Below are 16142 nucleotides of genomic sequence, written 5' to 3'. Positions count from 1 at the left end.
TTCCTCACCCAACTGTGCATCTTCTCTGTCTATTTGAATTTTTACGAGCATGTCTTTAATTGGTAATTGTGCTCTCTTCTTGTTAAAAAAATAAATTTTTTAGGGTCTTCTGTTATTGGGTGCATAGTTTATTGCTACACGGCCTATAGAGTCTCTTGTAGTTGGTTATTTACCTGCCTTTCTTGTTGCAGGAGCCAATTGAAGTTTCTGGGCTTCAGAAAAAAATTGTGCAAATTTCTACTGGTTATCATCACTCTTGTGCTATTACAGGTATGCGGTAAGGAATGTAATCCTCGTGGAACTTGTTGAATGTTCATTTGCTAGTAAATGATGCATTGAAAGAAAAACTTTTATTTCTGAAATATTTTTCTTGCTCCCACAATATATCATATATTTGACAGTAGACAAGTAACCACCAAAGCTGTCATATTTTACAGATGAAAATAAAGCATAAGTGCAAATTTATAGTTGCCTCAATAATAGAGGCAACTAAAAGCAATATTCTCCAATTATCATAAAACAAGAACCCATACTACTAATAATAATAATAAAAAAAAACGAGAACCCTTCTAAAAATTTCGTCTACTTTGTGTTTTCGGCCAAAAATAACCAAAAACCCCATTTAAAAAAAGAAAAGAAAAGAAAAGAAACCTTTGACTTTGTTCGTCAAGTTGATATCAGCATTTGTACAGCTAATGTCAGTGGCCGTACAAAGAAACTTTTGAGTGCGTTATCTGGTTTTAATAGGATATGGCCCACTTTAATACAAAGTAGAGAGAGAGAGAGAGAGGAGAAGAAGATGATGAACGAATACAAAGAGTGGCGATCAGAAAGAGGAGACCCAAAATTAAGGTCCCCACTCCACTAACATATTATTTATACTAGTTTACGGAATATACAAGTACATAGTACCCTCCAACATAATAAAGAATAAGACTAAAATATAAATAACAATATAACCCATCAACAGCTGTAATGCAATGAATTTTGAATCGTTTTAGCTGAATTAGTAATGTATTTGACCTAATTATGTAATTGCAATATGAATGACTTACATGACAATGCATTATGACTAAATTGTGGGCATCATTGACGCATAAAGGTTGGCAGATTGGTATTCTAGATATAAGACCTTTTAGAGAATTTATCTGATATAAAGGAATCTTTTCTAACATATGCTTGTGAAGTCGTGATTTTCCTAAATACTTAATGAATGAAGCTGCAACATAATGTTAGATAATAGAGTGCCTATGGCCATTTTTATGAGAGAAACATTGATGGTTTGAAGCTCTAGTAAGGAATAAATGATTTAGGCACTTCGTTACGACAGATGCTTGAAGCCATCTTGGATGCATTCGTTTCTTCTTTAGAACAATAACAGTTGAGATGTTCACCTATCTTCAGAGCATCAGCAATTGAGCTGTTCACCTTTTCCCAGCAAGGATTCTAAGCTGCTTATCATTATCATCAGTTTCGTAGAAGGAACTTTGGTTATATAATCTGTTTAATTGAAGATCCTTTTTATTGTTGATGAATTTCTAAGTGGTCACATGTTTTCTTCTCTTAGAATCAGTAACTATTCTTGCTTCTTGATTCTCCTTAAGGTTTAGCCAGGGTTGAGAAATTTGTTGCCTCTGCCTCATATTGTATGATGGTTCAGTGAAAAATTATTTCTATTAAAGCCCTTTTATCAGTTCAGTTTCAGAGCAGGTTGCAAGAGAGTGGTTTTTATTCAAGATGCATTTAATAGCTTATAGCCTTATGTTTGTAATGTATAAAAAATTTGAGTTTGTTTTCATTTCTACTGCATCCCCTTTTGCATGTAAAGAGACTTCGTATATGACTTTGCATTTTGCAGCTAAATATTGATCTAGGAAATTCTATATTTAAAACTTTGATATATATATATATATATTCTGGTTAACTGTTAATCGATCTCACGTAAGCTCAAGGTGCAAATCATTCTTTACTTTGTCCTGCATATCTGAAAGCGTTGAACATTTTGGTAGACTCAAAAGTTACCCTACTTCAGCAATCTTTTATCAAGGATTTTGCATTTAATGACCATGAATGTATCTGGATTAGTCAAAATATGGAGTCAATCATATTTTTCTTGGGTTCGTTTTTCTTTTATTACTATCCCTTGTAAGTGAGTGCATTCTTCTTTTCCATTTCTTGTAGTGGATGGAGAACTATATATCTGGGGGAAAAACTCCAATGGGCAACTTGGCCTTGGAAAAAGTAACATCTAAACCTCTACTTTTCTGGTATAGGTGATATAATTTAGTTGCTGAACTTGCCATCTTATATTTCATTATTAAGCGCATATATTCTTTGCTGCAGTAGTTGTTTAGGTACTTAGTAAACAATTGGTACTTGTTTGAATTAATGCATATGTTGCATTGTTATGCAGGGGCAGCCAAAGTAGTTCCTCTGCCAACTAAAGTAGAATGCTTGAATGGAGTTACCATTAAGATGGCTGCTCTGGGTTCAGAGCATTCAGTGGCTGTTACTGGTAGGAAACTGTAAAGACTAGTAGAAAGTTTGGATCTTTTAAGACCTGTTTCGCTGTCAGGACTGAAAACTTGGATTAGATCACTATTTTTAGAATTCTGATTCCTATTACAATGTGTTCGTATGGCAAGGTCAAATAATGTGAAAGTACATGCCCTTTTTTCTTTTTACTACCACGGTTGGAAACCATTGCTAGGGTTTTGTTTACAGATATTGGGTTTAGGTTCAGAAGGAAAAAGGAGAAAGAGAATGTTGGGATAGAAGGGAGAGTGAGATCCTCTATCTCTCTGTCCCTCATGGCCTCATGTCTTTAATATTTATTTTCTGAAAATAATAGAATTGCCCCACTCCCTCATAACAGTTCACCGCTACTGTCATCACCACTGCTGCCTCAAGAATGCACTACGCACTTACTCACATAACATCTTTGCTACGAGTTAAAAAAAAATTTAAACAATTCCATTAGATCAAATTTAAATAAGCATTTCATCAAGCAATATTTTGCTTTTGCTGCATAGCAATATGGGTTTTTGAGAAAGTTGCAGGAGATTTAGATTGTATTTGGAGCTTTTTTTTGGGTCTATCGATCACCTTCTTCACTGTGAAGCAGCTAGAGACTTATGAAGCTTGGTTATTAATTTGTCTGGTGTGGATTGGGTTATGCCTAGAAGGGTGAGAGAATTGGGGAGATCAGGTGGGTGGGTGGGGGGGCGACATAACATTTTAGAAATTTGGAGATTGGCTTCTTTATGTTTAATGTGGTATATTTGGAGAGAGTAGGATGTACGGAGTTTTGAAAGATGGAGAGACTTCGGTGGTGGAGCTGTAAAACGTTATAGTCAACTCACCTTACACATGAATAGTAGCTCATAAGAGTTTGCTTCTTTTTTCTAGTTTTTCCACATTTGAATCTGTATTCTTCTTTTTCTACTGAATAGGGGATTTCCTTATATACTTCATGTGTCTAGGGTTGCGTCCCTTTGTGCTTTTTCAATGAGATTAAATTACTTATTTTTTTTTTTTTTAAAAAAAAGTATTTGTAGCTTTTTTTAACAACTCCTGGAAAATCTGAATCAAGATTCCAGCAAACGCCAAAATCTGTGTTTGTAGCTCTGCAAAAATTAACCCCCCTTATTGCTGGAAAGGAAATAGAAAATATAAAAGGATACACAGGTTGGATCTGAAATGACTGGCCATGCACTATGGTGGCCAAGAGGTGTGGTGCTTGTGATTTACACCGAGATTGGTGCCCCAGAATATGGCAAGGTGCATGACCTGGAATTGGAGATGATGGTGTTGGGTAGGGGTGGTGGTGCATGCGGTAGAGGGTTTTGCAGTGGATACTGGTGGCAATTTTGGCAAATCAGAAGATGGCAGTAATGGGTCCGGCAATGATAGTTTTGGCGAAAATCAGTAATTTTAGCAGTAAAGGGTGGAAGTAGAATGAGAGAAGGGTGAAAAAATAATATTATTTTTTCTTTGCTCCCTCATTTTCTCCATTAAAGCTTCTGATTTTCATGGGTTTGTGATGCAGAACGCATTACGAAAATTTCGTGTTTTTTCTGTCCTAAAATGTTATTAAGAATTTTGAAGTCTATATTTTTAGAAATCCTTAGTGATTGGGGATTAGGAGTCTTTATTTGTAGTAATTTGGAATTCTTGTCTATCAAGGATTAGGAGATTTTATTTGTAATAATTATGAATCCTTATTTAATTCCATTAGGGTTTCCTAATAATCAAACTTTTCATACCAGCAGAGTATTCGCAAGGGGGTACTGCAGAACATGTATGAGCCCCTTCTAATGGAAAAATAAGATTCAATGAGGATTTAGTTCATCCCACACGCACACGTCATGGGCATCCTGCTTTTCTATGCTATATAGACTTGTAAGTAACTATTAAGAGTGACGATATTATATACAATGTGACTATTCCACCAAAAAATTTTCTTTTAGTCCAAAATGATCAATATGTACAATGCCTATTTAAAGGCAACTTTTGGCTTTGTTTCAAAAATTGGTGTTTTGGTGAATAAAATTTCTGTAGATGGTTTCTCTTGTTCTTCCAACTTTTGGGTATTCTTTTGAATCAATATACCAATTGTTGATGCCTTTATTCCTGATATTTTGAGTGAATAAATAGGTTTAAAGAAAGATTTTGTTTTCTGTATTTGTGATTAAATCAACTTATTTAAGATTTTTTATGCTTAAGTTAATTGGGATAGGAATAGATTTCACACATATCCATCGTGGGAGTAAACATTGTGGGAAAGTGAGATCTCATTTCCCCATTCTTATACGCATTGAAAAAACACAAGCTTGTAGTTGTGATTCTTTCTTAGTTGCTATTTACAAATAGCTAATGCCTGTCGAAATAGCATTTATTTTATCTTTGTCATTGCTTATATTCTCCACTAGATGGCGGTGAGGCTTTAAGTTGGGGGTTAGGAGACTCTGGAAGACTTGGGCATGGCCATGAGTCGAGCATGTTAGGGTTCTTCAAAAACACCAGGTTGTATTTTCTTTCTTACTTTCTTCTTGAACAATAGTTTATAAGTGATAGTTATTAAATGATTAAATTGACTTTATCAGTTTAATCTTTTGGGACAATGGGTTATTTAACATGGTATCAAAATTGAAGTCTTGAGTTCGAACCTGACTCCATAGTTTATCCTCCTCCATTTCAATTAAAACAATGCATGTATTGTATGGTTTCACACTTCGAGCGAGATTGTTAGAATATTAGTTAAATTATTAAATTCACTCTTTTGTTTTTAATTATTAATTTTATTTTAAAAAGAATAAAGGAACAAGGAGAACAACTCAGGTAATTGGGAGTGTACAAAAGGTGCTTTTAATAGTTTCAAAAAATCTAAAAGCTCAAGAAGATCCAAAAGAATGTAGGGATATTGCCTAAAGCAATCAACAATTACACAAGATCTTAAAACATTAGCTTAAGCTTATTCAGACTAAGCTTAACACCTTGAAAACTCCAACTTTTCCCTGCCTTCCAAGCAATCAACCTAAAACAAGTGGAACAGCATTCTAAATCTTAAAGTTTGTATATCAATCAAAGCTTCCTTCCCAGTAAGAATGCAGCTCTGCAACCATTTTAGGCATCAGCTAGTGGACGACAAAAATTTAAAACACTAGTGATTGAAGATCTATAGCCACTGTGCAATGTAGCGAATGATGATAACATGTCTCACCACTAGTTTCAAAATACAAGACCAAGAATGATATTTTTCCGGTTTCTTGATTAGATTTTATACTTTTAAGATCTCTCCCAAACCAATTTTCTAGATGAACAAAAGATATTTAAATGATATATTCCACTAAAGATTTTCACTAAATAATTCTGAAAAAGTAGCCTTCAAGGGCTGGTCTCCATACCACAAATCATGTCAAAACTTGAATTTTGATCCAATGACCACCTTATATCTAACAAATCTAGAAAAAAACTCCCCACCCCTCCTAAGATATTTCTTCTACACTCCCACTCCAAAAGGACCTAATCTCCTTAGAGCACCAATCTCCCATAATCCTATCATTTTTTGTTTTTAACACCAACCTCCACAAACTCTTCCTCTCTGCAACATAACACCATAACCATTTCTTCAGAAGAGTTCGGTTAAACTGAACCAGAAATCTGACTCCCAAACCTCTGGAAGACAACGGAGTACAAATCTTCAACCAACTAACTACATAGAACTTCAATTCGTCACCAACTCCACCCCACAAAGAGACCCTTTGAAGTTTCTCAATCCGGATTTACTTTAATTTTTAAATATTTAATTTTTTGTAGTTTCTCACTGGATTATCTCTTCCTTCACCTCTCCTCGGAGAAAAGAATGCTATCAACTACTAAAATCCTCATAAAATTAGCTCTTTTATGAGACACAAGCATATGAATGAAGCTCGTGTTCTTGTCCCCTTGCTTAAGCGAACCCCATATTTGACTCCAAAGGTCTCCTTTTTAAAGATAAGCTCTTCAATTCAAATTTGAGTTTTAAATGTTCACCTTGAGATGTAGCCTAGGCTCCCTTCACAACCTATTCTGAACCTTAACAAATACTCTACCCTGCGAACACCCCTAAATCCTCTAAGACTTCCTTGTCACTTTTTTTAGTCATATTTCGAGGATTTTAAATTACCTGGCTAACACAAAACGATGTAAGCTTGGAAACTGGTAGCTTTACCCCTCCTGCACACAAAGCCTTTCTCCTTTAGCAGCAGTCTTAAAAACACATTAGTCTTTGACACGGATACAGCTCCTTTGAGGAAGTGTCAATTCTACCCAGCCATAATTTTTTTTTTTTTTTTTGTTATGTATTAACATATCTATTTTGTGCAGTGAATACACACCAAGGCTTATCAAGAATCTTGAGGGGATTAAGGTGTTATTTACTTGTATTTTGAATTGCTGATTGCTAATATCTGAATCAATATGTCATTTATTTCATTACTAATGGTGGTTAAGTTTCATTTATTGATCATAACATAGGTTAAAAATGTAGCTGCTGGGTTGCTGCATTCAGCATGCATTGATGGTATTTTGTGTGAACTTTATTTTGATCTGTTGTTTTCTGTACTGACGTTTTTGCCTCATTTAAAATCTTGTTATATCTTCTACGTTTTTCCAAATTTTGCAGAAAATGGCTGTGTGTTTATCTTTGGTGAAAGAGCAGTAGATAAAGTGGTAAATCACAGAGTTGGTGTTTAAATTGTTCTTTATACACATAGTTTCTTGAACTCTTTGGTCAGTTTTTAATTATATTTTATTATTTCTCAATAAAATTAATTCAGGGATTTGCAGAGGTGGAAAATGCAACATGTTCCATGATTAGCAAACTGCCGTATTCAGAAGAAGTTGCATGTGGTGGCTATCACACGTGTGTCCTGACAAGTAATTCATTATTTTCTCAATTTTTTGTAGTTTTAGTTTTTCTCTAAATTTTTCCATGATCATTTGCTTATAAAGAGCTAGAGACTTTATGAAGGAAAGAAAACTAAAGCAACATGGTGTTGTTTGCCTTTCTTTCTCCTGACCATGAACAATTTATTCCTCAGCAACAGTATTTTAGCTAGCAACTATTCTTCAGCCAAGTTGCCTCTCTCCTGATGGGTTTTATTGGCATAATTGCCTATTCAATTGCCTATGGGAAATTCTTTTAGTGAATGTTCCTCAAGGAGCTGTATCAGCCCAAAAGGAGATGGGTCTTGACTGAGAATTCACCAAATCTGTGGATCAATTCATGAGACATTAACAAAAAAATAATAAAACATAATTGTTTGTATATATTAAGTTTTTCTTTTTTTTGATAAGTAAAAATAAATAAATAAATCTCCAAAACCAGAGCGACTTGTCCATTATACCCAAAACAACTTGTTGATTTGCACCCTGATAACAATCTCCACACCCAGCCGTCGGAGATCACACTGCTGCCAGTCAAATAGTCTGGTTCACCAGATACTCAGATCTATGCTGACGTCAACAGTTGTAGGGCTGACATTAGCTGCCATGCAGGAAAAAATTCCAACAAAACACTGATACCAAGTTGAAAGAAGAAGATAAGAGAAGAGAAGTAATTGAAAGAGGATAAAAAACTGTTTTATTCCATGTCTCAGCTTGATGCGCTTACATTGGTTTAAATATAAGAAAAATACCAACTATTATGAAAAGACATTAATAAAGATTACAATCAGAATGAAATCATAGAGAATAGCACGCAAGAATTTTCCATCTTCAACATGCTCAAAACAAGATTGCACTGAGAAAGGCAGTTTACCTCTCCTTTCCTTTGTATACGCAAATAGACATGTATATACAATAATGCCATGTTTCAAAGAGCCAAAATTATATTATGTAAGTGTTTCATTTGAAAGATCCTGCAGCTCTATTTCCCCTCTTTTTCTTTTTTTAATTTTGCTGTTCTCACCCTTCTTGTTTGTTCTAGATTCTCTATTGCATGTTGTTTTCAGTATCCGGTCAAATATATTAACTCTTTTTTTTTTCTTTCTGTTTTTTCTATCTTTTTTCGTAGGAAGTGGGGAAATCTACACTTGGGGCTCAAATGAGAATGGCTGTCTTGGTATTGGGTATTTTCCACTTTTCGAACCTGCAGGTTCAGACATTTGTTTTTAATTACTCTATGGTCACAATTTTGTTGAAGAATGCTGATGGTACTCTTCTTCCTCACTTTTTTTTTTTTTTTTTTTCCTCCTATCAGTTCTATGGATGTATTTCATCTCCCTGAAAGAGTTGAAGGTCCTTTCTTGAAGTCTCCTGTTAGCAAGGTTTGTTGCACTCTTTTTTCCTAAAATATATCTTCTTATGAGTTTACATTACATATTTTCGTAAGAAACAACTTAGAGGGGAATATTTTATTGACTAATGCTTTCTGCTTCTCTCTCTGAATTTTCTCATTAGTTGATATGCCAACAAAGTGAATATAAGAACCCAACTAGTGATTGGGAAATATGTTGTTCAAACTCTTAATCAGCTTCACATCAATGTCTGATATCTTTGACAAATGTGCATTTACAGGTTTCTTGTGGTTGGAAGCACACCGCAGCTATTTCTGGTAAGAATCTTTTATCAAAACTAAAACCAGATTGGAGTTGGTAGTTTCATATATAGCTTCAACATATGGATGTTAATGATTTCACTCTTATAAATCTGAATTTGCAAAGAAGTTCTAAATTTAATTTAATTATAGAAATGTTCTAAAAAAATGTTTAATATTCCTGTGACTTTTTTTTTTTAGAAACAGCTGATAAGATTTTTTTTTTTTTTTTCCCTGAAAGGCATGCTTTTCCATTTTAAGCGCCATCCTTTTCTACGTAATAGCTTAAATGGTAGAGAATTTATGCATTCATTTGAAAATTTTAAAGTTGATATATGGCATTTCGAATCCAGGCACATATCTTCATCCTTACTGAGTATATGTTCTTAAATATCCTTGGCAAATTGCTAATAAAAGCGATACATATAAGTGGTATAAAGCTTAAACTTGCAAATATGGTCAGCTAGCTAGTTTTCTTCACTCTAGAAATGATCTGAGTCCACTCAAAGTTTGTTATTAATCTCATGCCCGTGACTTCTATGATTGGCTACTAAGTTATACGAAGTGGTTACTAATGTATTTTGGTTTTGGAGCATGATTATTATAAATCACTGACTATACATTCTTTTAATGCTCATTGGAAATGGTGTTAAATTTTTGGAGGCATAGTAAGTAATTGGTAAGGGTGGCAGTTCATGTTCATAGACCAGGTTCGGGTCGTATCGACATGAACACAAGCGTTTAATTAATCATGTAAAACTCTTCAATCCTAACATGACCTATTTAATAAAACGGGTGGCCAACTCACACCGTAAATTCAATCAAGTGGATTCTCTGAATATTAACGGTATAATTTCCAGAAATCCTGCGGAGATTAAGGAGCACTTAGTTCATTTTTACAAAAATCTGTACTTGTTTATCACAACTCTAGAGGCCTAGTTTATCACAACTCAACTAGTCTAGAGTTTATCAAATAGAGAAAGACTCCTACTCTAACTCTGATACTTAGGTGTTATCACTAGCCGATAAGTCTTATACATTATCTAATCCAATAGACCTTAACTTTCCAAATACTTCTCCACGGAAATAGAATTATTTTATATGCATCATCCTTGAAATTTTACTTTTGGAATCTTTTGCTGACCAAATTGTGCAAAGCTTGAACTTGCTTATTTGTTTGTTGTTAGATCACAAATTCACACCTTTTGTGCTTATCTTGTCTTCAACTAATCTTTGTTGTATATCCATGCTAATCAATGGTTTAGGTTGCTCCTTAGTGGATGCAGCAGTAAATTCTTGATGATACTGGAATGCTTTCTAATTACGGATCTGGTTGTGTTGAATGTTTGCAAGTTCCCCTCTAATCATTTATAATATGCATTAGAAAAAGGGTTCCTAAACTTGTATCTTAGTGCAAACTATGCCAGACACTTCTGATCTGGCATTAAAGGATGCTCGAAATATTCTCTAAAACAGTATTTTAGAAACCACATTATTCTTCAATTCAGAAAGTTGACCACTCAGACATCACTCTTGGGACTGTTGGGCTGATCGTAGTTGGATGGTTATGTAAGATCATGTCATAAAAAATATTTGTTTAATTATGGAAAATGAAAGTGTCAAAAAATAAATGAATGAAATTTAAAAAGGTTTAAATATTATCTTTTATAGCTTTCCACAATTGTGTTATCTCATGTTGGCTTATCATATTCCTATGACCATGACACTGAATAGAGTAAAAGAGGACTTCGAAAATTCATAAGCGCAAGAGTATGAATGCATGGATATGAAATAATCGTTTGTAAGAATTTCGTGGTTGTGGTGTTATGGGATTGAGAGAGATACTTGGTGGAGAGTTGCCGTTGACTCCAAGTTCGGCAATTTATGGGGAGGTTGGTGCTCCTTTCACCCTGTAGGTGCCTTTGGGGTGGGGTTGTCGAAGAACATCAGAAAAGGGTGGGAGACATTCTTAGGCTTTTTTAGATTTGAGGTGGCAGATGGGGTTAGGACCAAATTTTGGCATGATTTGTGGTGTGGGGATACAGTTCTTAAGGAAAGTTTTCTTCTTTTATTTGGTATTACTCGTGCGAAGGATGTCTTTGTTGCGGATAATTTGGAGCTCTTGCGTGGTTCCAATAAGTGGAGTGTGAGCTTTTCTAGAGAGGCGCTTGACTGGGAAGTGGATGTCTTTACTTCTTTTTTCCAAGTGTTGCACTCTGTTAGAGTAAGAAGAGGTAGTGAAGATAGGCTGCGGTTGGTCTCTTCCAAAAAGGATTGTTCAAGGTCGGGTCCTTCGTTAGCTCTCCGGCTTACTCTGTTGGGAGTCACTTTCCTTGGAAGAGTATGTGGTGGACTTCGGCTCCTTTGAGGGCGGCTTTTTTTGTGTGGTCAGGGACCCTAGGCAAGATCCTTACTTTGAATAATCTCAGGAAGATGCATGTTATTTTGGTGGATAGATGCTACATGTGCAAGTGAAATAGGGAATCAGTGGATCACCTTCTTCAGTGCGATGTGGCTTACGCTCTGTGGAGTGCTTTCTATACTTTCTTTGATATGTCTTGGGTTATGCTTAGGAGAGTCATTAACTTGTTTGCCTGTTAGTGGACGTTTGGAAGACTGAAAGAGTGTTGCGATTTAAAAGGTAGTGCCGGCCTGCCTTTTTTGGTGTGTTTGGAAGGAAAGAAATAACAGGTCTTTCGAATACTTAGAGAGGTGATGAGGGTGGCATATTAGGTTCGCAATAGCAAACAACAATAGAATCACAACTCTTCTTAAACCAAGATTCTATTAAGGAATCGTGGCAAAAGGAATTGAAAATCACTCATTAAGTGTTTCATATTGATAAACTGATAAAAATACATAAACTGGAGGTTGAAGCCATCTTAATAGGCTTATATAGAGCATAAATTTGAAACCCTTAAAAAAAAAAAAAAATGAAATATAAACACTTTGTAGTACAAATAATACAAAACGACAACTTTTGCCTAGTAAACATTGGAATTACGAAATGTTCATGAAATACAAAATTGTTGCCCTCTGAATAAGCTTTCCAAAGCCACCAAGTTTGTCTTAATCCATTGTCAAAATCAAAAGATATGATTTTTTAAGTAAAACGGGTGTAACAAAAAACTGATAAAACTGGTCTGCATCATTCTCACCGGGTTTGAGAGAATTCGTCCTCGAATTCAGATGATTCTTGTCCCGATCGATGCCAATCAATCCATTCCATCCCTTTCTCTTCAAAAGCAAAACAATGTAACATCCCACAAGAAATAATTCTTCACTAATCACTACAAGACTGCGATGATCAACTTGAAATTTTTTCGCACTAGATTCAAAACACTTTAGCTTCACACGATTGTCACACATCTTCTCCCATTCATGCGTCATTAATATCTCCCAAAAGGAATCAACGATCTCTTCACTTTTAAACATAAAATTCTTCTCCGCATAAAAAGCATTACCCCAAAGAAATCAACTTCGTTAACATCCAAATCAAAGGCTTCACTGTCAGGGCTTTCATCGAGCATATGATGTATAGAACTCTCATCAACAAAATTTTTAATATTATCTGAGAGATTTACCTTTTCCAACGGTTCCTCTTTCTCAGGATAAATGTTATAGATTAGTGGAGAGACCTAATCTACTACAAATTATTTCTCTTGATCATATAACAAAGAACCTCCCACAAGATCTTCATCATTAATATCGATATCATAGGTTGCTGGAGAATCCCAATCCACAAATCATTGTGAAGGATCTTCAACATCTTCATGTTCAACATCATCACGAATATCTCCATGTTTGAACTCTTCATCAACGAACTCGTCTTCTTGGAACTCTTCATCAACAAGTTCATCTTCCTCCTCCACATAAGATGGATTTGATAGATGAATTTGAGGCTTGCATATTACAGTCAAGGTGGCCCATCGTGGACTCCACGCGTCAAACCGTACCTTCCTCTATTGAGATCATGTTGCACTATAGGTAACCACATCATCCTCATCCACAAAACGTGGAGTTTGTTGACGGCGACGACCGTTAGCAACATCCATGGCGTCAAGTTGGTCGAATAAGGCTCTGATTTGCTCCATCAGTCGCCTAGATCACGCAACAAATTGCTCCTCCACATGCTGCGAACAAACCGCCAGTCATTCATCATGTGTTGTTTCTTTGCGCTTATGCACAACACCAAAACTTGCATATCTATTTCCTCCGCGTTTTCTTCGTGCCATGGTAGGAAAGTTGCTGGGCTTTGATACCAACTGATGTAGGGTGGTTTTGTAGGTTCACAACAGTAGAATCACAACTCTTCTCAAAACAAGATTCTATATAGGAATTGAGGCAAGATGAATAGAAAATCACTCATTGAATGTTTCATATTGATAAACTGATAAATTGGAGGTAAAGTCATTATAATAGGCTTATATAGAGCCTAAATTTGAAACCCTAAAAATAATTAAAAAAAAAATGAAATATAAACACTTTGCAGTACAAATAATACAAAACGACAACTTTTGCCTAGTAAACGTTGGAATTACGAAATGTTTATGAAATACAAAATTGTAGCTCTCTGAATAAACTTTTCAACGCCACCAAGTTTGTCTTAATCTAATGTCAGAATCAGAAGATATGATTTTTTTTAAATAAAACGGGTCTAACAAAAAACTTATAAAAGTGGCCCACATTAAGAGGTCCATGGAGAATATTTTAGCTTCGTTTTTTCTTACTTTGTATCTTTGGACGGTGGCTTTTGTATTTCCTTTGTCGCTTAATTTTTGCAATTTTCTTGTTTGTTTTTCGCTTTCTAGTTAGGTGTTTCGTCTTGTATATTTCTGGTGTATTAAGGGACACCTTACGCTTTTAATAAAACTGGTTTATTACTTAAAAAAAAAAAAAAAAATCCATCGTTGATATTGAACATTAGAAGAACAGCAATATAACACATAAGAAAAGTTGGAAGATGTTTTTATTCATATCAAGTTATCAACCCTACTTTTGGGGTAAACAAGCTTACTTCCTGGCAATGGGTGCACAGCTCAGTGGTTGACTATTAGCTTACACGCTTTAGGTATTCAGTTCAACTGCCTGTCGGTATGGAAAGTGATATTTCTCTAAAATTGGTCGGGTCTGAACCACCAGCAAACAGTTGTGTCCAGTGCTTTATGGTTCAACTCTTAGTCTGGTTGGTCTACTTCAGTTCTTAACCAAAACTGGTCTAAGGGGTCAAGCCAGGCCATAACTAGCTGGATTGACAGTTCAACCGGTCCAGCCAGCTGGTGGTCTGGTCCAGGTTTTAGAACACTTCTAAAACATCTTAGGAGGATTTTTATCCCTTGTACTGAGAATCACCCATGCGCGCACAAGAAAAACAGAGGTAACCATGGAAGGCTTCAATATTTTTTTCGAACATCTTAAGGAAAATCTTATCCACTGGCACGCAAATCTTAGGATGCTCCTGGAACGCGCTTGATAAATGACTAGACCTTTCTCTATTTGTAGCTTTCCCATATGAAACTCTGCCTTGGCCTCTTTGAACATGCTTTTAGAAGGGAAGGATGGGCACAGTCATGGTCCTGGGATTTTGTTATTACTTATTTTTAGAGGATGTGATTGAACTTTGTAATGTATTGTAGTTAGCATTTTGTCCATGTGCTCGAATGCATTATCTCATGAAGCATGCTAAATTTTCCTTTTTGTAATAAATTAGCGTTTGAATCAATGTAGAATGTATATCTTCTGACAACTTAAATTTACTATTTTCATCCAGAAGGCAAAATTTTCACATGGGGTTGGGGTGGTTCTCATGGAACATTTTCTGAAGATGGACATTCATCTGGCGGACAATTGGTTTGCTTCCGACTTTCTTGAATAACTCTCATCTGCCTTAACATGCAAACATAAGAACCATAGCTATATGAATTCGATTGATCATGATTATTATCGAGAGACTGTTAACATGCACATTACAATTTGGTTTGTGCATGTATAATGTATATACCAGTATACAGTAATGATTGTCATTTTAGCAACTTATTATTTAAATTTTGCATTATCTTGATGCATTTCCCGATTAGGTTTGGTGCTTATAACATCATAGTCGTTCAATGATCTTGAAGCATGATCAGCTATCATTTGTGGTGCTTAATATCTTGTGTTGCAATGATCTTGAAGTGTTATCATTAATATTTTGATTGATGTCGTACCAATGCGGTTTATTCTTTTATTTGTACTATGTTGTTAAGCTTTTACAAGTTGTGTTTCTTTGTATAGGGTCATGGAAGTGATGTCGACTACATAAAACCTACAATGGTCACGTTCGGAAAGAATGTGAGAGCCTTGCAAATATCATGCGGCTTTAATCACACAGGTGCCATTCTTGAATACACCTAATCAAGCTTTTTATACCTGGATCTCAGCTACACGACATGTACCTCACATTCATTGCACAGAAGCGGTTCCGACATTTCCGATTGCCCGATCGCACTCATGCCTTCATTCATCATATAATCACTATGTCGTTCATCACCCTATTAGCAACCATGCAAGTTTAAGCTCAAGGGTTATGTAACTTCCAAATTCCAAGAATAATTCAATTTCAAAAAACCAATGTATACAAGTACATGCGATAAAAGGTCCAACCATACGAAAAAGAAAAATGTCTTTAAGCTTATATGCTTAGTTAATGAAAAATAGAAAAAAGATTAGAAATATTTAGGAGAGAAAATGTGTATATCATGCTTTTGAGTTTTGAGGTTCGTTTTGCTAATTAGAGGGGAATATGGTACGGCCGGGGGAGTTTAAATACTCCATCCATGAAAATGTGGCAAGAAAAATAATTGAATGACATTATTTATTTTTGATGCACTGAAACTCCCTTATGGAGATCACATCATGTTGATTTCTCACGTAGTCGTGTCCGTGTCGATCCCAAATTAAGGGCCATATTTTTTATGCCGAGTTTTTTTGTTTTTTTAAGTTGATGGAATACACCGGCTTTATATTTATAGGTTAGGTCAGGGATCCTTAATTAGAATTTACCGTAATTATTCCTCCCATTAAG

General features: G+C 35.3%; 1 protein-coding gene across 4 annotated transcripts in view; it reads left to right on the top strand.

The window, feature by feature from the left end:
* The window catches only part of LOC133857956 (ultraviolet-B receptor UVR8), a 33150-nt gene extending 17344 nt beyond the window's left edge, over positions 1-15806 (top strand). Inside the window, exons 3-15 of one of the 4 annotated variants that reach the window (XM_062293350.1) lie at positions 192-270; positions 2182-2241; positions 2414-2515; positions 4932-5025; positions 6868-6910; positions 7018-7063; positions 7166-7212; positions 7320-7419; positions 8558-8612; positions 8744-8810; positions 9061-9097; positions 14850-14929; positions 15353-15806. In XM_062293350.1, the coding sequence (XP_062149334.1) occupies positions 192-270; positions 2182-2241; positions 2414-2515; positions 4932-5025; positions 6868-6910; positions 7018-7063; positions 7166-7212; positions 7320-7419; positions 8558-8612; positions 8744-8810; positions 9061-9097; positions 14850-14929; positions 15353-15472 (930 nt within the window). In that variant the 3' untranslated portion in view covers positions 15473-15806. Of the gene's footprint in view, positions 1-191; positions 271-2181; positions 2242-2413; positions 2516-4931; positions 5026-6867; positions 6911-7017; positions 7064-7165; positions 7225-7319; positions 7420-8557; positions 8639-8743; positions 8811-9060; positions 9098-14849; positions 14931-15352 lie in introns of those variants that run through there. The other 3 variants (XM_062293349.1, XR_009898402.1, XM_062293351.1) reach the window with 3 other exon arrangements.
* Positions 15807-16142: the final 336 nt, after the last annotated feature.

Source organism: Alnus glutinosa, chromosome 14 (genome assembly GCF_958979055.1).
Source record: "Alnus glutinosa chromosome 14, dhAlnGlut1.1, whole genome shotgun sequence".
Taxonomy (NCBI): Eukaryota; Viridiplantae; Streptophyta; class Magnoliopsida; order Fagales; family Betulaceae; genus Alnus; species Alnus glutinosa.
Note: the sequence above shows the minus strand (reverse complement) of the source record. Positions and strands in the feature narration are given on the sequence as shown.